Below are 25,585 nucleotides of genomic sequence, written 5' to 3'. Positions count from 1 at the left end.
GCTTGAGTATTTGATCTTTTATTTTATTTTAAGGGTTTTTTTTGTTTGTTTTTTTGGTGAGGCAATTGGGGTTAAGTGACTTGCCCAGGGTCACACAGCTAATAAGTGTCAAGTGTCTGAGTCCAGATTTGAATTCAGGTCCTCCTGACTCCAGGGCCGGTGCTCTATCTAATGTACCACCTAGCTGCCCCTAATCTTTTATTTTTAAAGTAATAAACATTTCTATTTTGAGTTCCAATTTTTATCCTTCCTTACCCCCCACCCCTTTCCCTAAGCAGTAAGCTATGAGATATGGGTTATACGTGTACGATTATGTAAAACATGACCATATTAGTGACCATATTTTGTACAAGAAAACTTGAATAAAAGAAAAAAATGAAAGAAAGTGAAAAATAGCATGCTTCAGTCTGTGTTCCACCAATATCAGTTCTTTCTTTGGAGGTGGATAGTATGTTTCATCATTAGTCCTTTGGAATTGTCTTGGATCATTGTGTTGTTGAAAATAGTTGAGTCATTCACAGTTCTTCATCAAACAATATTGCTGTCTCTGTACACAATGTTCTTTTGGTTCTGCTCACTTCACTATACATCAGTTCATACAAGTCTTTCCAGGCCTTTCTGAAATCATCCTGCTTGTCATTTCTTATAGGACAATAATATTCCATCACTATCATATACCACAGCTTGTTTAGCCATTCCCCAGTGGATGGGCATTCCTTTGGTTTCCAATTCTTAGCCACCACAAAAAGAGCTGCTATAAATGTTTGTGTAGAATCAGTATTTGATCTTTCATTGAAGAGCTTTAATTAATTTCTTTAAGTACTGATTGATTTGATCTCCCTACTGTCCAAGGATCTCTCTAAAAGTCTTCTCCAGAAGTATAATTTTAAAGTGTTGATTCTGCAGTACTCAGCTTTCCTTATAGTCCAACTTTAACAGCTATACAATGCTACTGGAAAAAGCTTTAGCTTTGAATGTATGGACCTCTGTTGGCAAGGTAATATCTTTGCTTTTTAGTATGTTGTCTATATTTGCCATAGTTTTCCTTCCATGGAGCAAATGTCTTTTAATTTCATGGCTGCAGTGACTATCTTCAGTGATCTTTGAACCCAAGAATATAAAATGACACTGCTTCCATTTCTTCTCCATCTATTTGTCAGAAAGTGATGAGATCAGTTGCCAAGATTTTAGGGTTTTTTATGTTAAGCTTCCAGCCAGCTTTTATACTCTCCTCTTTTACCCTCATCAAGAGGATTCCTAATAATTCTTCTTTACTTTCTGCATTAGAGTGGTATCATCTTCATATCTGAGATTGTCGATATCTCTACCTGCAACCTTAATTCTGACCTTTGAAACATCTAACCTGGCCTTTTACATGATGTATTCTGAATAAAAGTTAAATAAATAAGGTGTCAATATATAGCCTTGTCGTACTCCTTTCCCAATCTTAAAGCAATTAGTTGTTTTGTGTTTGGTTCTAACTGTTGCTTCTTGGCCTGCAAACAGGTTCCTTGGGAGACAGGCAAAATGATGTGGTACTCCCATGTTTGCCACATTTTATTGTGATCCACACAGTGAAAGGCTTCGGTGTAGTCAATGAAGCAGAAGTAGATGTTTTTCTGGAACTCCCTTGCTTTCTCGATCATCCAGCAAATGTTGGCAATTTGGTCTCTAGTTCCTTTGTCTCTTCAAAAACCAGCCTGCTCTGGTAATTCTTAGTTCACATTTTGCCAAAGTCTAGCTTGCAGAATCTTAAGCAAAACCTTTTTGGTATGTGGAATGAGCACAATTTTTCAGTAATTTGAACATTCTTTGGCATTGCCCTTCTTTAGGATTGGCACATAAACCGATTTTTTTCCAATCCAATGGCCACTATTTAGTTTTCCAATTTTGCTGACATATTGAGTGCAACACTTTAACTGCATCATCTTTTAGGATTTTAAATAGTTCAGCTGGAATTCCATTACCTCCATTAGCCTTGTTAGCAAGACTTCCTAAGGCCCACTTTATTTTCCAAAATGTATGGCTTTAGATCAGTAACCACATCACCGTGGTTATTGGCGATGTTAAGATCTTTCTTGTATAGTTCTTCTGCGTATTCCTGCCACCTCTTCTTATCTTCTACTTCTATTATGTTCCTACGATTTTTGTCTTTTATCATACCCATTTTTTTCATGAAACATTCCCTTGATATATCTAATTTTCTTGAAGCAATCTCTTGTCTTTCTCATTCTATTGTTTTCTTGTTTCTTTGTAATGCTCATTTAAGAAAACCTTATCTGTAACTGGAAAATAATAAAATACTTTTATGGAAAAAAAAGAAAACCTTATCTCTCATTATTCTCTGGAATTCTGCATTCAGTTGTGTATATCTTTCCCTTTCTCCTTTCCCTTTCCTTCTTTCTTCAACTATTTGTAAAGCCTCATCAGACCACCATTTTACTTTCTTGCTCTTCTTCTTTGACATTTTTTTTTTGTGGTGCTCCTACACAATATTTCAAAGCTCTGTTCACAGTTCTTCAGGCTCTTTTTCTACCGGATCAAATCTCTTAAATCTATTTATCACCTCTACTTCATATTCATAAGGGATGATATTTAGACCATACCTATATGTTCTGATTTTTTTCTACTTTCTACAATTTAAGTTTAAATTTTGCTTATGATCTGAGTCACAGTCAGCTCCAGGTGTTGTTTCAACTGACCATATAGATTTTTCTCACCTCTGTCTGCAAAGTATATAATCAATCTGATTTTGATATCGACCACCTGGTGATATTCTTGTGTAGAATAGCCTTTTGAGTTGCTGAAAAAGAATGCTTGATGCAAAGATTCCAGCTTTGGGGACCAGAATTCACTATTTGACAAAAATTGCTGGGAAAATTGGAAAGCAGTTGCCAGAAACTAGGTATAGACCAACAACTCACACCATATACCAAAATAAGGTCAAAATGGATACAAGATTTCAAGAAAAAGGATGATGTCATAAGCACATTAGGAGATCATAGAATAGTTTACCTTTCATATCTATAGATAAGGGAAGAATTTATGATTAAACAAGAAATAGCATTAATGGGATGTAAAATGGATAATTCTTATTACATGATATTAAAAAGGTTTTGCACAAATAAAATCAATACATCCATGTTTAGAAGGAAAGCAGAAAACTGGGGAGAAATTTTTACAGCAAGTTTCTCTAATAAAGGCCTCATTTCCCAAATTTATAGAGAACTGAGTCAAATTTATAAGAATACAAGTCATTCCTCAATTGACAAATGGTTAAAGGATATGAGCAGGCAGTTCTCAGATGAAGAAATTGAAGTTATAGTCACATGAAAAACTGCTCTAAATCACTATTCATTAGAGAAGTGAAAAATTAAAAACAACTTTCAGGTACCACCTCCCACCTGTCAGATTAGCCAACATGGCAGAAAAGGAAAATGACAAATGCTGGAGGGGATGTGGAAAAATTGGGATATTAATGCACTGTTGGTGGAGTTATGAACTACCTAATCATTCTGGAGAGCAATTTGAAACTATGCCCAAAGGGCCATAAAATTGTGCATACACTTTGACCCACAGCAATGTCATTACTAGGTCTGTATCCTAAAGAATTTTTTTTAAAAAGGAAAAGGACCTATTTGTACAAAAAAATTTTTAGCAGCTCTTTTTGTGGTGGCAAAAAATTGGAAACTGAGGGGATGCCCATCAATTGGGGAATGGCTAAACAAGTTGTGGCATATGATTGTGATAGAATACTATTTTGCTATAAAAATGATAAGTAGGTTCCTTTCAGAAAAACTTGCATGAACTGATACAAAGTAAAGTGAGCAGAACCAGAACATTGTACACAGTAACACTAATGTAACAATGATCAACTGTGAATGACTTAGCTTTTCTCAGTAACACAAAGATCCAAGATAATTCTGAAGGACTTATGATGTTTCTTTATTTATTTCATGGGTTTTGTGTGTGTGTGTGTATGTGTACGCGCGCCTGTTTTCTTTCACAACATGACTAAATGGAAATATGTTTTGCATGACTGCAAATGTCTAATCTGTATCAAATTGCTATTCATCTCAAGGAGAAGGGAGGAGGGGGCAGGGAGGGAGATAATTTGGACCTTAAAATTTTCAAAAACAAATGTTAAAAACTGTTTTTACATGTAATTAGAAAAAAGAAAATATAAAAAAGTGTTTGTTATGGCCAGTGAGTTATCTTGACAAAACTCTATTAGTGTCTGTTCTGCTTCATTTTGTTTTACAAGACCAAACTTGCCTGTTATTCCACTTATCTATTTCCTATTTCAGCGTTCCAATCCCCTTTGTGACATTGTGTGTGTGTGTGTGTGTGTGTTTTATTTCTAGATGTTGTAAGTCTTCATAGAACTAATCAACTTTGGCCTCTGGCAACATTCTTGGTGCAGAGACTTGTATTACTGTGATGTTGACCAGTTTGTCTTGGGTTCAAACAGCTATCATTTGGTCATTTTTGAGATTATGCCCCAGTACTGCTTTCCTCACCCCCTTACTATGAGGGCCGCTCTATTTCTTCTAAGGGATTTTTGCCCACAGTAGTAGGTGTAGTGACCAATGAATTAAATTCACCCATTCCTACCCATTTAAGTTCACTGACACCCAAGATGTCAATGTTTAAGCTTTCTATCTCCTGTTTGGCCACATCTAGCTTACCGTGGTTCATAGAATGTTGGATGTTAGCATTCTTCTGCAGCTCTTGTCATTTCTCTGGTTTAATCATGTGTATCATTAAGAATAATGTTCTGATTCGCTCCTACAAAAAAAAAATGACACTCCAACACCAGGTGAAAAAAAATTGATTTAATGAATATTATAGTACAGGAAAAGAGATATTAGTTTTGCAGCAGCAATAAAGTAAGCAGCCTAACAGTGTTAACTATAAAAGCAAAAGTGACCACTATGTAAATATTTAAAGGTAAAATACATCACCAAATTGGGGAAGCACCAACTCCTAGGTCCATTGGCTGGGAGTCCTGGTACAGCCTCCCAGAGTCCCGATTGGGAATATCCTGGGCAGAGCGTCCTCTCCACAGGTGAGACTCCAAAGAGGCTGGGGGTTTACTTTGACCTATATAGGACTTTAAACAAAAGTGGCTTGAAGCCACCAATAGCGGCTTGTATGATGGGCATACAATTTTATGACTGACACCAAGTGAGTTCGTGCAGGATCACTGCCAGAGAAGTTGGAATAAACATTAGTTTCTCAGGGCATACTCCTGAGGGGGAGCCAACCCCCCAGGACTACTCTTGGAATTGTTTATAGTCCCCAGGAATGACTAGTTCCTGGGAACCTTAGGCAGTTAATCAGTGAGATATGCCTAGAAAGGACCTGGCCAAGATCCCAGCAGGGTATCCTCCTTCACATTCCCACTCTCGGTCAAAACAGGGGCAATTTCCCATGTTAAGCTATAGCTAGAGTTAGCAAAAAACATCTGGGAGTTCATAAAGGGGGCAAACACAGGTTTGTGAGCTAGGCCTATGCCTGGATGATCTTTTAATATTCATTTTACCTTTCATCATGGAACCCACAGATTCTCAAATTGTGTCCTCAAGACTAGAAAGTAGAATAATGCCCCAGTGTGGCTTCCTTTAGCAAGCTTCAGAAATTCATCTAACAGTATATTATGCATGGCACTGAATGAATGAAAGTATTTATTAAGCAGGGACTATACACAAAGCTCTATATATTCAAAGAAAAAAGATAGCACCCGCTCTCAAGAATGTCACGTTAGGGGAGACAACACATGCAGGTGGTTTCAGGCAAGGCCCATTGGCACATAGGGTGCAGAAGCAAGGCAGAGAGTAATGAATCCTCTTCAGTGTCATTTCCATTAATAAAATCACATCTATTTCTGATATTAAGCCATTTGATAGTTCCAGGGACTTTATGGGCTAGAAGTTTCTTCTCTGGGTCTTATGTAGCTGTGGCAGCCAGATTGAAGAGCAAATTTTTTTGTTTTTTGGGTTTTCTTTGCAGGGCAATGGGGGTGAAGTGAGTTGCCCAGAGTCACACAGCTAGTAAGTGTCAAGTGTCTGAGGCCGCATTCGAACTCAGGTACTCCTGAATCCAGGGCCGGTGCTTTATCCACTGTATCACCTAGCTGCCCCTGAAGAGCATATTTTTTAAAATAATTTTTTTCCCATTACAAATTAGTCCATCCTTACATAGTTCAATGTATTTATTCAATCAAATGAGAATATTTGTAATGCTCTTCACAGACCTTAAAGTGCTTTGTAAATGCTAGCAATTATTCTTTTTTTTTTTTTAAGTGAGGCAATTGGGGTTAAGTGATTTACCCAGGGTCACACAGCTAGTAAGTGTTAAGTGTCTGAGGCCAGATTTGAACTCAGGTCCTCCTGACTCCAGGGCCAGTGCTCTATCCACTGCACCACCTAGCTGCCCCGCTAGCAATTATTCTTATTGTTTTTCTTCAGATTAAACACAGGACTAGACTTGGTCTTGTACAGGTTACACGTCTTCTTCTCCAACACAGAATGTACAAAGATAGAGGTCAGTTTGTAATCAAAGTCATTTGTTTTTGTCTGCCCTTCTCTCTTTACAAGGTGAAGGGTGGAAGTTGAATCAGTGCTAGTAGATTCTTCTTTAATATGGGTTTATAATTTTTGCCTATTGGTTTTTACCACTCAGGACCAGGGGTCCAGTCACCCTTACAGAGCTCCCTCTTCCGTTGTCCAGCCATCTAACATTCACAAGAAAGGCATTTTGGGAGGTGCTGAGGTTGACTTTTCTTCTTTCATCCATACACCTCCTGGTATCAGCTGGGGCTGATCCCTCTCTTTATACCTTGGTTTTCCTTGGAGTAACTTCTTCCATTCTTTCAAGCTACTCTTTAGCCCTGGAGAGTAGAGAGGTATTCCTTGTGCCCTTTCCCCTTTTATAGGAGAAACCTGGATTTTGTCTCACATGGTTACTTGTCAGCAGCAGAGGCACAAACATAACACAGTCTTGGCAGGTCACCATGAAATTTCCCTCAACCCTTCATGTTTGCTGGAAGTGAGTTACTCTGTTCTCTGAGATTTTTATAGTTTTCTTATAACTTAACATCCATGACAAACTTTTGGCCACAACAGGCGGCTCATCACTGAGGCCCCTAAATGATGTTTAAGAGCTGCCCTTGTCGATATTAACTCAAGAAGCTCTCTTTGATGCATAATTTGCAGATTTCTACCAAAGTTTTAATGCTGTCAGAAGCTGCCCTGAAGTGTTGTCTTTGGAAGATCAATCTACGGGCATTTATTAAGCACCTGCTATGTGCCAGGCACTGTGCTAAGTGCTAGGGATACAAAAAAGAGACAAAAAACCATTCTCTGTCCTCAAGTAACTTATGATGTAATGGAGGATACAAGATGTAGATCTATGCAAAGCAAGCCATATACAGGTTAAATAGGAAAGTAGTAGAATGAAGCCACTGGAATGAAGAGGTTGAAGACTTCTGGAAGGTGGGATTTAAGTTTAGATTTAAAGGAAGCCAGGGAGAGCATTCCAGAAATGGGGGATAACAAGGGGAAATGGCCAGAACACCGTGACAGTGTCTTGTTTGTGGCACAGGCAGGGGATTATTATCACTGGATCAGGGGAGTGAAGTGTAAGAAGATAGGAATGATCTCAAGTAGAAATCTATTTCCAACTATTCCTCACCTTCTTTCTTTTTTTGCAGGGCAATGAGAGTTAAGTGACTTGCCCAGGGTCACACAGCTAGTAAATGTCAAGTGTCTGAGTCCAGATTTGAACTCAGGTCCTCCTGAATCCAGGGCCAGTGCTCTATCCACTGAGCCACCTAGCTGTCCCCACTCTTTCTAATGATAAAGCTATATACACCTCTTCACCTCTCCCCATCTTAACCCTTCTCTTCCTCAATACTTTCTACCTCTGTTGGCCATCAATTTTTCTTTATACTGTGTCTTGCTTTGTGATGGTACAGCTTAAGACTTTTGTTGGTAGATCATTCCATTCTGGATTAATGTGATGTCCCCAACTGGGCACCCAAAGCTGCTTTATAATCCTTCTGCTGTTCTTTGCTGTCTTAGTCCTCACAGTGATTTCTGCCTGTACCTGTACCCCACCAGACAGCAGATAACTTCACCTCCCTGTTGCTGAGAGATTTCATAGGAGCGTCAGCAGCACCAATCCCAACAAACCTGACAAAGCCAGGCAGACAAGATAAAAGTAACCACAAACCCACCCATTAACATGATCAAAATATGCTATTTGTAACTAGGGTTCCTTTGGAAGGGGGCAATTAGGTGGTGCTGTGGATAGAGTGCCAGACCAGGAGTCAGGCAGACCCAAGTTCAAATCCAGACTCACTAGCTGTGTGATCCTGAGCAAGTCACTTCACCTCGTTTGCCTCAGTTTCCTCACCTGTAAAATGAGCTGGAGAAGGAAATGGCAAACCACTCCAGCATGTTTGCCAAGCAAACCTGAAAAAGGGTCAGACACAACCGAAAATGACTAAACAACTCCTGAAATGTTTCCAGCTGCCAAATTTCATATAGGTACGCACACACATTTACGTATGTGAATGTTATATCCAGGTAGGCCAAATGCAAACTCCCTTGGGGCAGGGTGTTGCTGTCACTTGTGTTCCTAACACTAAAAGCTTGTTGATTGATTCAGGGAAATTGTTGCCTCTAATTAGATTTGTAGCCAGTATCTTATGTCCTAGTTATTTCTTCACTCTGCATTACTTCAGGTCTTCCCCCTTTTTTGGGGGTGGGGTAAGCTATTATCTTTGTCATTTCTTATGGTACAAGGTTTCATTAGACAAATGCCACATCTTGCTTAGCCACACTCCTATAAATATGTGGGGTTTCTGTTTCTTTGTTTTCATTCTCTGGGAAGATTTTTATAGCCTGGTCAAAGATAAGTCTGATGCTTTTCCAAATGGTGAAAAGCAACGTCTCCCTATATTAACAAAAACAGAATTTATTCTTAGCAGTCCCCTGAGTGTTCTTACAGCAATTCATAGTTATGAGAAATTTTTTTCCCTCTTACAACAGAATGCGTGAAGAGAAAATGAAAGAAAGGCAGAAATCCCAGGAAGAAAAAATAAGAATTGCCCTAGAAAGAGCAGTATCAGAACCAAAGAGAAAGGTGTGTGTTTTGTCAACTCTTATTATTGGGTTGTGTGTGTGGTGATTTTTTTGTTTTTGTTTTTTACCAATCAGGAGAAAAATACCTCAGGATTTGTGCCCTAGCTTTATGACCTTTGGCAAATATTGAGGACAATTGAAGCTTAGAGAGGTCATCTGCAAAATAGATGTAATACTTACATAATTGTGCTCACTTTTGGCAGCACATATAGTAAAATGGAAAGGATAGAGATTAGCATGGCCCCCCCCATGAAAGGATGACATGCAAATTTCCGAAGAATTCCATATTTGGGGAGAGAATTTGCAACTCAAAATGAAAAAAAAAATTAATGTTAAAAAAAATGTTTGCAACCTCATATGGTTATGGTCAAGTAGCTAAATACACTTTATAATTTTGGTATTTAATATTTTAAGTTTCTTTTTGGAATGGCAGGTGTTACTAAAATCATTTGATTATTAAACAGAAGAGAATTAAGGACAGAAACATTAAATTTTTTTTCCTTTGTTGCAGATGGGAAGGAAACTTGTCTATCGTTCACAGCCTCTCACGGATATCAAACAAGAAATCCTCTTTGTGGATGACACAAAGTCAAAATTACTGGAGGAGCAGTATTTTTTTACTTGAACAAAATCAGTCAGACACATACCTTAATTTTCAGGTAAAAGCCTGAAAATTTTTTTATTTTTTGTTGAGTTTTAAGTTTGTTTTTTTTAAGAGTAACAGAATTTTTGTTTTAAAGAATGAATGTCATTCAGATTTATATCTCCAAATTCCAGTAAACCAAATCTTTCCACAACCTTTTAATTATTTTTATCCATTTTCATTAGACGATGGGGACTGAAAAAAAAACAGAAAAAAGTATTTCTAAAAGGTCTAGTGGTTTGCTTCACTGAGGTCTTCTGATTATAACTACAAATATAAAATGTGCACAAGTGCATGGTTCTGAAGGAACAAGCCTTAGGGTGCATTTAATTCCCCCAGCTAAGTAAACCAAAGGCCTTGAGAACAGGAGTCTAAACAGAAGCATCCTGTTTTCTGAATATAGCCTGACCCCACACTCATTTTGGCCATAAGCTATTAAAATATACGTATATATTTTAGGTTATGTTGATTATACAACTAAGCAGTTTTATAAGCAAAAATGTTGAGAAATGGGTAGACTTTTAAACATGAAATCAAAAGAAACACTTCCAAAGTCAGAATTAGCAGAGAAGCGGCTGCATAATTACAACCTCCCTTCCTGAAATCATAAATTTTACTTTACCTTTACGAAAATTCCCCCCAAAGGGGATAAGTCGATCTCTCCCCTTAGAACATGGAAAATATATAGATACATCTTGAAGAGAAGGCAGTTTCCTAAGCTTCAAGTTTTCGTTTTGAACAAATACAAATACCTTCAATTCACAAAAGTTCATGGAGAACAAGTTATGGACCTAAAGACCAAAACAAACTGAAAAAACAAATTTTTATTTCTAGAAATATACAAAAGAAATCCCCACCCAACCCCCACCCCAGAAAAGATGCTATTCTCTCATTTCACCATCTTCTTCTTCTTCTTCAACACCTCTGATATAAAGGACATTATTGCACCTGTAAATAGAACTAGAATTAATTTTGTTGTTCCAAGTAGGAAAAAGTCGTGGCATTTACTGTGGTGGCTGTAAATCACTTCTGTACTGTACTTTTAGATATACAATCCAGAATGGTAAATAAGGAGTACCTTTTTATGACTTCTAAACTGTTTTCAGATTGAGGCTACTAGCTGTAGGAAACATGGCCCTCATTTTCATTGTATAATACAGCAACTCTACTATGCTGTTAAGAAAGCAGACACACTTGCTAATATTGAGGGGAATGGAATTTGGAGAAGATACAAGCCACAGTCTATTAAAAACAAATTATGTGGTACAACTTAATTTTCTCAACTTCTTTATGCTAACCAAAGCTCCTCTAATTTATGAATGTTGAAATAGGTATCCAGCTAAGGCCCAGACAGTTTAATTTCAACAAAAGGAAAATCTTGAAAAAAGATTTATTTTTAAATATTTAAATATTTTCTACAATCTAACAATTGTAAGAACTTCCTATTTGTAGAACACTGTTAAATAGTGATGTTAAGAGCAAAAAAACAAACAAAAAAAGGGGGAGGGGGGATTTTGAAACCGAAGTATCAATTAGTTTGTATAAATAGGCATTTCTATGTTTGTGATAATCTATACACACTGTTGCTCCGAGAGAATTACCTTATTAAAACTTCACCAAGGTGTCCAGACAATGCCCCATCTATGTATTCTTCTGTATTTGCAAGCTTTTAAATAAAAAGAAAATGAATCAGCAAAACTGAATGAGGGGAAAATTGCATAAATCAACAACATCTGGAGGGTTAACTAACATACCAAGACCATTCTATAGTAACAACACAAATCTATTTATCCACAAATAATGAACAACAAAAAGTTTTACATTAAAAACTATTCTCGGGGCAGCTAGATAGTGCAGTGGATAAAGCCCTGGATTCAGGAGAACCTGAGTTCAAATCTGACCTCAGACACTTGACACTTACTAGCTGTGTGACCCTGGGCAAGTCACTTGACCCCCATTGCCCTGCCAAAAAAAAAAAAAAACAAAAAACAACCATTCTCTTTAGCCAAGCAACTGATTGATATGTAAAACTGTTACATAATAAAGTCTGCTTCAAAATGTTTGTCTTTGATACAATTTTTAAAAAAATCCCTAGAGGAATTTTGCATAATTTTCCATTCTGGTAGACTTGAAAACTCAAGCATAAAAAGCAGACTTACAACAGCTTGTGATCCAAAAGTTCATTTGTAAATCATTTGTTGTAAAGCTAATAGTTTATAATTCCATAGAGACAATGTTCTAAACATACATAAGAAAAGCAGTTAGAAGGAGATTTTTATGGAGATACTAAGGAGGACATGAAGACCAGGATTTCAAGTGCTTTTTAAGTTGATGACCCTGGCTCTTAAGAGTCTAATTTAATTTCAAAAAATGCTTGGCTTTCCTTTTCTTGAATTCAAATGTATGACACCTATTATTCTCTGGCTGTGATTCCTATAATTTTTCTTTGGCTCACAAATGGAACAAAGAGCCAATGGGAAAAAAATGTTCTATCAAATGGAAAAAAAACTCAGTGAAGAGGGAAAAGAGAAAAGTTGTCAGAAGAGGTTTGGGGGGCAGCTAGGTGGCACAATAGATAAAGCACTGGCCCTGGATTCAGGAGGACCTGAGTTCAAATCTGGCCTCAGACATTTGACACTAGCTGTGTGACCCTGGGCAAGTCACTTAACCTTCATTGCCCCACCCCAAAAAAAGAAAAAAGGGAAAAAAAATTTAAATGCAGAAAAATTTTTCCTTAAAGAAAATTTAATCACATGCTTCTAACTCATTTAAGACAAACATACTCTTTATTCAAGAGCTAATAAATTTCAATTGTTTTACTAACACAATACTCTGCAGAAAAAGCTTTGATAAATCTTTCTCCAGTTACATCCTTCAATATTGTGCCAACACATTTATTTAAATTAAACACATTCAATTTTTGAATTTGTTTTCCTGACAATTTTTCATTTTCCTCTTGACTGTGAATCAAGGAACACTTAGATCACAGAAAAGTCAAAGTATTAAGTAATCCAAAGGGCAGTGGGAGGGCACAGAGTGACTAGGTAGATTACAGCTTTACTACCAACAGGCCCAGCAAATGGTATACTACAAGTTGCCTCCTTTTTGGTGGTGGTGTTCTGTCCTTTGAGTTGCGCCCACTCTTTATGATCCCATTTGGGGTTTTCTGACCAAAGATCCTGAGTGGTTTGCCATTTCCTGCTTCAGCTCATTTGACAGGTGAGGACACAGATGAGGGTGAAATGACTTGCCGGGGTCACATAGCCGGTAAATGTCTGAGGCTGAATTTGAAATTAGGTCTTCCAGCCTCCGCTCTAGGTAGTGAACCATCTAGCTGCCCTCTTCAAGTAGATTATAACTTTAAAGCCTGAACTCTACAATGAGAGGAACTAAGACTTCATTCATCAAAAGACAGGCTCCGCAGCAATTGGGGACCAGGCCCAAGCCTAGGTCACCCAGAGAGGGCCCGCACACCCTCTGCAGTTTTGCTTACTTGCATGTTCATGTAGCCATCCACAGACACCAGGTAACCTTTGTACTCCATTCCCCACTTAAGCTTCACCATCACTGGTTTCCCTGTCAGTCCGTTCAGGAACGGTTTGGGGTTCAGGGGTAAACTCTGTACAAAGGACAACAGTTTGGATGAAGTATTGGAAGCAACACATCAGTCACGAGAGAGAAGTCATTAAGATAGCTTTGGTAGCATCTCAAGTTCACTTAATCGAATATCCCCACGGGACAGATAAGCCCAGAAGTCCATTCTTTCCTCCATTACCCAAGGTCATAGCCAGTATTTCCTAGTACCCAAACTGCACCAAGTCCTTGCTCCATTTCACCCTTTAATTTCTGACGCGCTGAAACAGAACGAGGGTGAAATGGATGCGTTAACATGAGTTAATTCCCGCTAGCAGGGCAGCCGGGGGCCCTACAAGAACAAAGCGCCCCATCATTTTGCGGAGATGGCCTCCTGCTTCAGGGCAGGGACCCTCTTTTGCCTCCCTTTGTGAATCAGTGTTCAGTGACTCACTCGCCCATCGTCCCCCAGCTAACAGGGGGCCCGGTAGGAACCCGAGCCCGGGGTCTCTAAGGCCAAAGCTCTTGTGCCTCGCTAAGTTTGACCAGCTTACGGTCACCTCCGCACCACAAGGCCTTGTAAAAGGACGTCAGTGAAGGAAAACTCGCATAAATGTATTCCCTTTTTTGGGAGAAAGGACTATAAGAACACAATGGCCAAACTAAGGAAAAAGAGGAAAAGGGAGTCTTTTTTTTTTTATTTTGCAAACTAAGGCTCAGGGACTATAAACTGGGCAGCGGATGCTGACTGGTGACATGAGAATTACCTCATCTTAGATGTTTTGTTACAAATAGCAGTAAAACAGTATCATCGAGCGACCCTGGCAACCACGAGTCCCTTCCTGCTCTCAATCTACGCTCAGGGCTGCCTTTCCTGGGCCTCAGTTTCCCCGTTTGTAAAGGGCTTGGCCCAGACGGCCGCCGGGCCTCGGTTTCCCGGGCTGTAAAGGGAGGGCCGGCCTTCTCCCTCGCAGCCCCGCAGCGCCCCGCTCCCTCCACCCGGGTTAAGTTCCACGAATCCACACAATTTCCTTTGGCCCCGCCCCCCCATCTTCTCAAATGGCCGCTTCCAGGAGGCTCTAAAGACGAGGACTTGGGCGAGACCAACTGGGGTCCAGGGGGAGAGTGGGCGGGGAGAGCGGGGCACAAGACCAGACTCGCGAGCCGCTCCTCTCGCGAGACCGGGGGGGGGGGGGGAAGGACACAGGGAAGAAAGGGCCGAGCGAAGCAGCCCCCGCCCCCCCCTTTCCCGAGCAAATGAATGGGCAAGGCGGGAAGCGAGAACCCATGCGGACGCTCCTCACGCCGCTACCACGGCCGCCGCAGCCCCCTTACCATCGTGATCACCGAAGAACGCCACGGGCCGCCTGCCGCCGCCGAGTCTCCTGCTCCCACGTGAAGCGAGCCGCCGCTGCCGCCGCTGCCGCCGCTGCCGCCGCCGCCGCCCCTGCCTCCACCTCCCACTTGCCGGCAACTATACGGAAGGCAGAGAAATGGCCGACAGCCGGGAGCGTGAACTTTCACCTCTCACCCCGGCTTCCTTGTCACCGCTCTCCTCCCCCGCTCTCCACCTCCCGGGCCTCTCGGATTGGATGGAAGCAGGTGGGTGGTGATTGGGTGCGGGGCGGGGGTGGAGCCGAGCGGCCGAGGCTCGTGCGGAGCCTAGTGAGTGCGCAGGCGCGTGCGGCCTCGCGCGCCTGCGCCGAACGCATCTAACAGTCGCCTTGGCCCGTTAGAACCTCCGTGCTACCGACATCTCACGCCCCCCTCATGCCCCCGGCGGAGATTTTAAAAAACTTTACCCCCTAAAGTGACTTGAGTAGCTTCCTATGCCCTAGTCCTGGAAACGGCTCTTCCAGACCGGACGCTGCCTCGGCGAGCGAGACAGTGCTCCAGAAGCGGCCTTCCTGGAGGAGGGGGGCGGCTGTAGGTATCGAGTCCCCGGGGCTTCGTTATTGGAATTCCCCCGGGAGCCTTGGTTCTCTCCTACCTATCGGCCCCCCCGCCCCGGGAGGGCGGGGGAAGCAGTCTGGGACACGTGGCTGGGAGGGCGTTCCTTTTGCCGAGGACACGAGTTCAAATCTCGGCTGCCCCTTTTCTGTGTGACCGCGGGCAAGTCGCTTCACGTCTCTGGGCTTCAGTTTCCTTATCTCAAAAAAAAAAAAAAAGGTTGTACCTCTGAGGACCCGATCCAAATGTAAATCCAGGCTCGCGTTCTATGATGAAATATTATTTGACTGGATTATGTTAAAATAGAATTTATTAAACTGTAGATCAGTATGTCAGGCAGTTGTAAAGAAAGGCAAAAAACCAAGAAGCCGACAGCCCAGTAGAGGAGACAACAGAAAAATAACTGTACAAAGATACATACAGAATAAATAGGAGATTTATCAACAGAGTGAAGGCACTAGCATTAAGGAAGATAGGGAAAAGGTAGGATTTTAGCAGGGAATTGAAGGAAGTCAGGGAAGCTAATAGCTGGAAGTGAGGAGCAGGGGAATTCCAGGAAGGGGTGGGGGAGACAGCCAGTGAAAAAGGTTGGGAGTCAGGGAATCTCTGGGAGGTGGAGTATTATGTGGCTCCAGTTTGTAGAGAGGAGTAGGGTCTTAGAAGACGGGAAAGGTAGGAAGAGGCCAGATTCAGAGCTTCAAAAGCAAAACAGGATTTTATATGTGATCCACTAACTATCCTTCATGCCTTGAATGCTCTGTCTCCAATCCCATCTCTTAGAATCCCTGACTTCTTTTTTAGGAGACCTTTCACCATCTTTCCCCCAAACTTAAGATTATCCTCCATCTGTTTTATAGCTTGTATATTTTATATGGATGTGGTTCCTCCCCAACCATTCAAATAGAAGCTGCTTGAATACAGAGGTATTTTTTTTTCTTTTTGCCGTAGTTTGTGTCCCCAGTGTTTGACTCACAGTAAACAATTGAATTCTTTGTTCATGTTGCAGTTGAGAAAACAAGCCCAGGGAGAGGAATTGAATTGCCCAGGTTCATACAGTAAACAGCAGAGCCAAGATTTGCACTTTAGATATTCTGGTTACAAATCCAGGAACCTTTTCATTCCACCATATTCAGTTAATTTAACAATCTCTTTGCCAGGGACTGTTAGGTATTGGGAATACAAAAACAAAGTAAAACACCAAAGCTGACTGCTGAGTGCTTGACCGTTTAATTAGGGAGAGAAAACATATTAACAGGGGAATCGGGGAAGCTGGGCTGTTGGAGGTAGTCTAGGGTGGGCCCTAGGAGCTAGGAGCATGGTCCTGAGACTTGCTCAGCCCCATCATTCAAGCCAGACAGTCTTAGTAATAACATAGTATCAACCCTAGAGCTGGAGGGAGCATGGATTTCATCACTATATTTATAGAGGAGGAACCTGATGTCCAGTGAAGTGACAGGACATTCTAGATTATAAAATATAAAGAGTAGATCAGGTTTTTTGACTCCAAAGGTATCATCTCCAGTCCCTTGACATGTATTCAGACCCTTAGGATTGGTATCAGGTAATATTTGTGAGGAAGCCTGTCCAGAGGAACAGAACTGACATTCCTTCTATACTCTCCCTTGGTCAGAGCATATCTGAAGTGTTGTGCATAGTTACTGATGCCACATTTTATATAGGACATTGACAAGCTGGAACTTGTCCAAAGAAAGGTAACCAAAGAAGGGGACTGGAAACAATGACATTTTTCAGTTGAAGGAAGGTGGGGATGTTTTCTCTGAGGAAGAGAAGATGAAGAGGAGATTCTTCCCTATAAGGATTTTCTTCTAGAGTCTACCCATCAATCAACAAGCATTTATTAAGTACCTGTTACATGCTAGAGATTGTGCTAGGTACTGAGGAAACAGAAACGAAAATGAAAGTTCCCTTCCCTCAAAAAGTCTTCATCCTATCAGTAGAGCCTGAATATAAACAAAAAAGGGTAAATTTTTTTTGGAGTGGGGGAAGAGTGGATTAGGAAAAAAAGCCTCATGTGGAAGGTGACACTTGAACAGTTTGAAGGAAACCAAGTAGGTCTCCATTGATTGGGGAATGAAAAAATAGCTAATGAAGTCAGAGTAATTGTAATGACTAATCTTTGCCCAAAGAAGAGATGTAGGGATCATGGGCAACAAATGTTGTATACCATCATATATGGTTCTTATTTGCTTGGTTTTAATTTTTTATTATAAAGGAGGGATCATTAGAGGGAGGTGGGCATATCTAAACATTATAGTGTAAAAAGACATGACATCAATAAAATTTACCTTAAAGAATATTGATTTTTTCTTGTGTAAATATGGGTCTTGTTAGCAGTATATCTTGGAATATAGTCTCTAGAAAAATCTCAATATGAATAAGTAAGTAACTTTTCTTACATATTATCCCCATTTTACAGATGAATGAACAAGAGAAGTTAATAGACTTGCCCATGGTCACAAAGCTAGCAAGTGCCTGAGACTGGTTTCAAATTAGGTTTCCTAAGTGCATGTTGAGAATTTTTGTTTGCCAAGCCATGCTACCCCAGAGAGGTGAAAAAGTATCCATGTCAGTCAGTATTTATTGTCCTCAATCCTTCCCTCCCTTTTTAAAGAATACTCTCCTTCATTTTTTCCCATGTTTTAGTTTGCTCTCTTCAAATAAGTTGAAAAATAATCCCTCGGTACTGGCAAAATTCTGTCACCACTAGCACGAACTTTCTCTCCTTATACTTGTTCTGGTCCAGCTTCACTCTTTTTGTTTTCTTTAGTGCTTTTTCCACTTTCTCATGGGATATTTTATGGGCAGGTAGTACTGTCCTATAGGTCATTCATAGAGAAAAGGCGTTGTGGTTATTTTAAATAGAAATCTTAACAGATTCTTTCAGTTTCATCTTTAAATGTTTGGGGGATGATCTGACTTGTTCAGGTGTCATACCAAGCTTTCTGAAAACTCACGTTTCCAAACTTTTAGATATTTCATGAGGCAATATACTACTCACAGTCTTCCACAATATTCTTTGGGAAGGTTTCAAATAAGTTTGTATTTTGGCTTCTGTATCTGTTTGGCAAGGAAAGCAAACGTTTGCTGTCTGGGGCCATGCTGTCCTAACTGGTGGGAGTCCATTATATCTGGCTGGTTTCAGACCCTAACCATGCGTCACTCCAGCTGTCTTCCCATTCCTCCCCTGCCAGTGCTAGGTCCTTTGAAGAGGACCTCCAAAAGCCATTCCCTGGAGGAGCTAAGCCACTCGGCTTGGAAACTCCTATTCTGGGGCTGTGTTGACCTAATTACATCTAGTAGGCTCCAGACCCTTGACCAGGCTTTACCCTGACCATGTTCCTGTCATGCCGAGTGTCCTTACCGCCCCTACTCCTACCACTTTTCCACCTGTTGCTTTGGGAATAGTCATCAAATGAACACTAACATTGCTTCTGGAGACAGTCTGTCAGTTGACTGCCTCACTGCTCCACTCACCAAGTCTGTGCTCTCGCAGACCAAGATACCCTTCCCTAACCGCCACTCCCTATATGTGTTACCTTCCCCCATCCATACAGGATGTAAGCTCCTTCGGGACAAGGATTGTCCCTCTTTTCTATTTGATTCCTGAGTGCTTAGCACAGTGCACTGAGTAAGCACTTAATAAATACATTTTTCATTCAATAATTCAGTCATTCATGGCCCGATGGGTGCTTTAGGAAGATTATTTTGTCAGCTGTACGGAAGGTGGATTAGAGAGGGGGAAGACTAGAATCAGGGAGACCAGTTAATAAGGCTATTACAATAGTCCCATAGGGAATTGCTGATGTGGTGATCATGTGAGTGAAGAGGACATATGTTGTAGAAAGACTTGGCAACTAATTAATTAGGGAAAAGAACAGGACCTGCAATTTCATTGGTATATGGAATCTTTCATAAGGAAACTCCTTTTGCCACTGGAGGTTGGCCACCTATACTCTTAGTTCCCTAGAGAACTAAGAGGTTAAGTGGTTACCCAGGGTCACATAGCCAATACATAGCAGAATTGATCCCAAGTCTTTCTGGCTCTGAGTCTAGCTCTTTATCTCCATTGCCACTGGATACAGAAGGTAAAGGAGAGAAACAAGGATGATCCTGAATTTATAAACTTAGGGGGATAACAGGATGGTGGTGACCTTGATAGGAATAGGAAGGTTTGTAAAAAGCCTACATTTATGGAGAACAATGATTTCAGTCCCATTTTGGGGCACACTGCAGTTGAAATGTCAAAGGGACATTGCAATGAAGAGGTCTGGTCGGTGTTTGGTGATATGGGACTTAAGCTAAGACTAGAAATTAGAGCTGAATGTATAGGTGTGGGAGCCACCAGCATCGGTTTAATAATTGAACTCATGGAAACTAAGGAGATTACCAAAGGAGAAAGGGTAGAGAGAAAAGAGAAAGCCTGGTGCAGAACCTTAGGTGATTCCTATGCTTAGGGAGAGAAGATGGATGATGATCTAGCAAACAAAAATATCGAAGGGTTGTCATACGGAAGAAAGATTAGACATTTGCTCGGCCTCAGGCCAGAACCAGATGCAGTGGATAGAAATTACAGAGAGGCAGACTTCAGCTCAATATGAGGAAAAAGCTCTGAAAATTATAGCTTCCAAAGTAGAATTGGCTGCCTTGAAAAATAGTGAGTTTCCATTCACTGGAGGTCTTTAAGTGAGAGCCAAATGATTGCTCCTTAGGGATATTTCACAGGGGAGTTCTGCTCAAGCATGGTTGGACCATATGTCCTCTAATATCCTTTACATGTCTGAAATCCTGTGATTCTAGCATTGCTGTGAATTCTGCCATTATTCTAGGGGAATATTATAGTATTATTACCTCCTCTATGCTATGTTCATACCCTTTAAAAATCTCTCTTGTATTTAATACATTAGTCTTGTATTATTTTTTGTTGTTGTTTTTATTTTTAGTGAGGCAATTGGGGTTAAGTGACTTGCCTAGGGTCACACAGCTAGTAAGTGTTAAGTGTCTGAGGCTGGATTTGAACTCAGGTCCTCCTGACTCCGGGGCTGGTGCTCTATCCACTGCGCCACCTAGCTGCCCCTAGTCTTGTATTATTATTATTATTATTTTTTTTTTTTTTAGTGAGGCAATTGGGGTTAAGTGACTTGCCCAGGTTCACACAGCAAGTGTTAAGTGTCTGAGGCCAGATTTGTACTCAGGTAGTCCTGACTCCAGGGCCAGTGCTCCATCCACTGCACCACCTAGCTGCCCCAGTCTTGTATTATTAATAATTGTGCACATCTAATTTCTCCCTTATATCCCTAGCACCTAGCACAATGCCTTGTACATAAACGATGCTTAACATGTGTTTATTGAATTGATTTGAGTTCAGTTATCACTCTGCATTCTCTGTTTTATGAAATGAATAATAATACTAAATTATAGTCCCTTCCTCAAAACTGGAAAGAATTTGAATTTCGAATTGGGCTTTTCAAGGAGAGCCCCAGTAGATGAGTACAAATGCAGACGAGCACAACCCAAGGGCTTGCAAATTTGGGGGATACTGAAACTTTAATTGCAAAGCTACTCCCGCCCCTTTCCTAATCCTACCTAAATGCCTTTTCCACGGTTGTAGGTACATATTTAATTTCTGTGTTTACAACATGTTCTTAACACTAAATAAAACCAAGCAAGAGCAAAACAACAACCCATGTTAAAAACCCAGCTGCATTTTACTGTTTTACCTCCACAATTGACAGTCAACTATGGGATGGGATTCTGTTTATTGAAAGTTTTTTTTTCCTTTTCAAGTGGACTGAAGGGGGACCAAAACCAGCTAAAAAGACCGAATTCCACAAATATTTCCATTCAGCATCATTGACTGTGTGCTTACTGAGGCAGTAAAGGAAGAAAAGCTGAAAAAGCAGGTATGTCCTATTTGTTTTATAAGGAAATTCATGCAGTAAAAGGCAGTAAAAGTAAAAGTAAAAATGTACAAAAATATTTATAGCAGCTCTTTTTTTTTTTTTAAGTGAGGCAATTGGGGTTAAGTGACTTGCCCAGGGTCACACAGTTAAAGTTTTAAGGAATCTTTGGGAAGATACTGCTAATAGGAAGTATGTATAATGTGGCATATATTAATTAGGATATGGTCTGTCATAATACTTCAGTACCCCAAAAATCTATTTTTAAAGACAGTTATTTAATTTTTCAATTAACAAAACACTTATTTTCTTTCTCTTCCTCTCACCTCCTTCCCTCTTCTGTGACCCTTGAAAAAAAGCAAAAAGAAAACAAATATGCATAGTTTACCCTTTGACCCAGTAATATCACCACTAGGTCTGTATCCCAAAGAGATCACAAGGAAGGGAAAAAAGACCCACATGTACAAAAATATTTATAGCAGCTCTTTTTTTTTTTAAGTGAGGCAATTGGGGTTAAGTGACTTGCCCAGGGTCACACAGCTAGTAAGTGTTAAGTGTCTGAGACCAGATTTGAACTCAGGTACTCCTGACTCCAGGGCCGGTGCTCTATCCACTGTGCCACCTAGCTGCCCCATATAGCAGCTCTTTTTGTGGTAGCAAAGAGTTGGAAATCAAGAGAATGCCCATCAATTGGGGAATGGCTGAACAAGTTATACTTTATTGTGTCTTGGTTTCTCATAAAGTCACTGGCTTCCATTTGTTCAATCCTAATTCTTAGGCAATGATTTTCATCAGAGAGCTTTTGTACCTTCTTTTCCATTTGGCCAATTTGACTTTTCAAGCTGTTGACTTTTTTCTCATGTCTTTCCTGCATCACCTTCATTTCTCTTTCCATTTTTTCCTCTACCTCTCTAACTTTATCTTCAAAGTCCCTTTTGAGCACCTCTATGGCCTGAGACCAAATCATATTTTTCTTGGAAGCTTTAGGTATAGGGGCCCTGACGTTGACATCTTCCTCTGAGGGTGCACCTCGATCTTCCTTGTCACTGAAGAAACGTTCTATGGTCCTCACCTTTCTCTGTCTGCTCATCTTGCCTTTCTTTTACTAGACTTTTAGTTCCTTAAAGTGGGGCATTGTTTCCAGGCTGCAGTATCCCAAGCTTCAGAAGTCCCAGTGGTATGATTTAAGGAGGATCAGGTTCTTCCCTGGCCCGGCCTGTTCCCTGGTCCTTAGATGACCCCAGACCAACTTGCTAATCAACCAGCTTTATGTGTTGTGGTTGTCAGCTCAGATGAGCCTGTGCCCATCCCCTACCTGGGCCACTGCTATTCAAACCTACCTCCTGGTTCCCAGTAGGGGTGAAAAACCCAAGTTCTGCCTCAGTACCAGCATAGACCCCTGTAGTCTCCCCCCTGCCAAGGGCTCAGCCTTCTCACCAGACTGTGAGCTTAGTTCCAGATGACACTGACGCTTCTCGGCTGATTCAGAGGCTCTGGGGGTGTCCTTCCTGGGACTGGATCTGTGTCAGGGTGACTGTGGGGTTGGGCTCCACTCCTGTATTAGCACAGCAGCTCCCTCCTTCTGACCTTCCAAGCTGTTCTTGGTTAGAAGATGATTTCAGCACATTCTTCTGTGGGTTTTGCTGCTCTGGGCATTTTCCTGTGGCATTATTTGGATGTTTTTTGGAGCGATCGTGTCTTGAGTTCGGGAGCTCACTGCCTTTCCTCCGCCATCTTGGTTCTACCCCTAGCTGAACAAGTTATGGCATATGAATCTAATGGAATACTATTGTGCTGTAAGAAATGATGAACAGGCAGATTTCAGAAAAACCTGGAAAGACTTAAGTGGACTGATGCTGAGTGAAGTGAACAGAACCAGGAGAACATTGTACACAGTAACAGCAACATTGTGTGATGATCAACTGTGATAGACTTGGCTCTTCCCAGCAATATAATGATCCAAGACAATTCCAAAGGATTCTTGATGGAAAATGTTCTCCACATCCAGAAAAAAGAACTGTGGATTCTGAATGCAGATTGAACCATACTGTTTCTACTTTTTTGTTGTTGTTTTTTTCTTTTTTGAGGTTTTTCCCTTTTCTGATTATTCTTTCATATACGACTAATGCAGAAATATATTTAATGTGATTGTACATGTATAACCTATATCGCTTGCTTTCTGTCTTGGGGAGGAGGGAGGGAAGGGAGGGAGGGAGAAAAATTTGGAACTCAAAATGTTATAAAAAAACAAATGCTGAAAACTATTTTTACATGTAACTGGAAAATAATAAAATACTTTTATGATAAAAACACCAAATATGCATAGTTAAGCAAAACAAATCCTCCTACTGGCTGTCTGGAAAATGTATATCTCTTTCTGTGTCTTGAGTCCACTCCCAATTTGTCAGGAGACTCTCTTCCTCATGGCTCCTCTGGAATCATGGATGGTTATTGTTTTGATCAGAATTCTTAAGTCTTTCAAAGTTGTTTGTGAAAAGATCTATTTTTCTTCACTTTGTATAAAGATAATGATGTCTCCAGATGGTTTTCATCAAATGCTTTGGTAGATAAAAAGAATCATCACTTGACATGCAGCTTTCTGGCAATGAGTTTCCACTAACTGAGCTAGGTTTGGGCCTTTCTAGCTTGGTGGCAGTTATTAGAGCTTATGTGCTACTGGAATAGCCTTTGAGAGCTCAGGGTCACGTCTGAAATTTTGGAGTATCAAAGCAATAATAATACTCAACTTTTGTGGGGGTAACATTCCTAGAAAATGATGTGAAATTCAAAAATGTAAATATTGCTACATTACTTATGGGAAATAGAAAATTAGGTTTCCTCAACCGCCAAAAACTGTAATCTTTCTCTAGAGATTACTAAAAATACACTTTTCTGCATACAATTCTTTATAATAAAACATTAATTTTGATAATGTGTACTTTTTCTAATACAGTAACCATGAAATAACCCATAAGATGTAGTACACAATATAAAATTGGTAACATGCAAAAACTACATTCTTGCTCATAATTCTGTAGAATTCTGTGACCTTTTCTCCTAACATCTCAACTGAAAAAACAACAAACATTGATTGCAGACAATATTAACTTCTAACAAATGAAATCTATAGGATCATAAATACAGCAAATAAAATTCTTAAAACTAAAGCATTTTTTAAAAATCTAAATCTTAGCCTCCACTGTGTCAGATGGTGGTGAGAGGGTGTTGTACTCTCAACTCCTGCAAACCTTTAGCATGGCTGCCCCCTGAACACCAAGGGAGACGTTGTTGGAACTTTAGTCTCTGCTGTCAGATGATGCTGAGATGGCATTGGAGATCACAAAGGACACACAAGTTGACAGCCGCTGCAGGTATCCTGGCATGAAGTTTATCTTTACCCTTATTTTAACAATTAGTAGTAATTTAATAATTACCTTTATTTTATCACTAAGCTGCACCACTAACTTTGCACAGTTGGGCTTGGAGCCCAACGGACTTGCTCTATGCATTGGAGGCATAATTGCAACACAAATCTTGAACTTTAAAGCCAAACAATTAAAATATGCAATGAATGTATGTGAAGCTCTTTAAAATGATAGGATCGAACAGGACCAGTGAAGTACCTAGTAGGATACTAGCCATTCTATAAACTTGCTGGCATTGACCTTCTCATTTTTTCTCTACTGTGCATAGCCACGAATATGCAGGGTTGCCAATGAGAAAATGAAAATGAGTTTACAAATAAAATCACATGAACGCTTGAAGTCATGAAAGTTAAACCCAGAAATGTTGAGGATTGACTATTTTAGAATTATTTCATAATTTGGTCATTGTGCACTTAAGTAAGCAGTAGAACCCTCCTAAGGGGCAAATTATTCCAGTCCTTCCTTCAGTTACCCTAAAGACAAACCCATGTGCTGAAGGTGCTGCTTACACATACCTTATATAAGGTCTCTGCCCTTAGATTGTTGTAGGGAAATTCTTCAAGGACATCACCATCTTTCCATTTACTCAGGTTTCCAACTGACTTCTCAGTCCCTCACTCGACAGATCTAGTCAGTTGCCAATTCAGGTTTATTTTGTCTCTACAACTTCTTTTATATCTGTCAGTTTTCTACTCATAGGGCCACCTTCCTGGTTCAGACCCTTATCACTTCTTATCTGGACTGTTGCAATAATTTCTTAATTCATCTTCCTGCCTCATATCTCTCTCCTTTCTATTCTGTTATCTATACAATTGCCAAAATGGTGTTCGAGATAACAGGTCTTTTCATGTTACTCCCCTACCTAGTAAACTCTAGTGGCTCCCTATTATCTCTAGGGTCATGTTTAACATTTAAGGTCCTTTACAG

General features: G+C 40.3%; 3 protein-coding genes and 1 non-coding gene across 4 annotated transcripts in view; 3 read left to right on the top strand and 1 right to left on the bottom strand.

Annotated features, from left to right (window-relative positions):
• Window positions 1–9,774, top strand: part of CCDC38 (coiled-coil domain containing 38) — a 53,309-nt gene extending 43,535 nt beyond the window's left edge. Inside the window, exons 14-15 of the mRNA XM_043967705.1 lie at window positions 9,057–9,150; window positions 9,661–9,774. Of these exons, the coding sequence (XP_043823640.1) occupies window positions 9,057–9,150; window positions 9,661–9,774 (208 nt within the window). The remainder of the gene's footprint in view (window positions 1–9,056; window positions 9,151–9,660) is intronic.
• LOC122730243 lies at window positions 9,336–9,441 on the top strand. The gene has a single exon (XR_006353436.1). It is a non-coding gene; the product is annotated as a U6 spliceosomal RNA (small nuclear RNA).
• Window positions 9,775–10,630: 856 nt separating the features above from the next.
• SNRPF (small nuclear ribonucleoprotein polypeptide F) lies at window positions 10,631–14,829 on the bottom strand. Its single transcript, XM_043968631.1, has 4 exons — window positions 14,701–14,829; window positions 13,286–13,411; window positions 11,394–11,458; window positions 10,631–10,740 (listed from the first exon to the last, which is right to left on the bottom strand). The coding sequence occupies exons 1-4, from the start codon at window positions 14,701–14,703 to the stop codon at window positions 10,674–10,676; spliced, it is 261 nt and encodes an 86-aa protein (XP_043824566.1). The 5' UTR covers window positions 14,704–14,829; the 3' UTR covers window positions 10,631–10,673.
• Window positions 14,751–25,585, top strand: part of NTN4 (netrin 4) — a 243,612-nt gene continuing 232,777 nt past the window's right edge. The window contains exons 1-2 of the mRNA XM_043968630.1: window positions 14,751–14,967; window positions 21,121–21,236. The gene's annotated coding sequence lies outside the window, so the exon portion shown is untranslated. The remainder of the gene's footprint in view (window positions 14,968–21,120; window positions 21,237–25,585) is intronic.

Source organism: Dromiciops gliroides, chromosome 5 (assembly GCF_019393635.1).
Source record: "Dromiciops gliroides isolate mDroGli1 chromosome 5, mDroGli1.pri, whole genome shotgun sequence".
Lineage (NCBI taxonomy): Eukaryota > Metazoa > Chordata > Mammalia > Microbiotheria > Microbiotheriidae > Dromiciops > Dromiciops gliroides.
The sequence above is the reverse complement of the archived record's forward strand: the minus strand, read 5'-3'. Positions and strand labels throughout refer to the sequence as shown.

Bases quoted from the DNA above. Each gene is read 5' to 3' on its own strand.
- SNRPF (XM_043968631.1), bottom strand. The intron at 11,459-13,285 runs GTAAGCAAAACT...TTTATTTAAAAG, and splicing joins ATGGCTACATGAACATGCAA to CTTGCAAATACAGAAGAATA. The intron at 10,741-11,393 runs GTAATTCTCTCG...TTCTATTTACAG, and splicing joins CTTGGTGAAGTTTTAATAAG to GTGCAATAATGTCCTTTATA.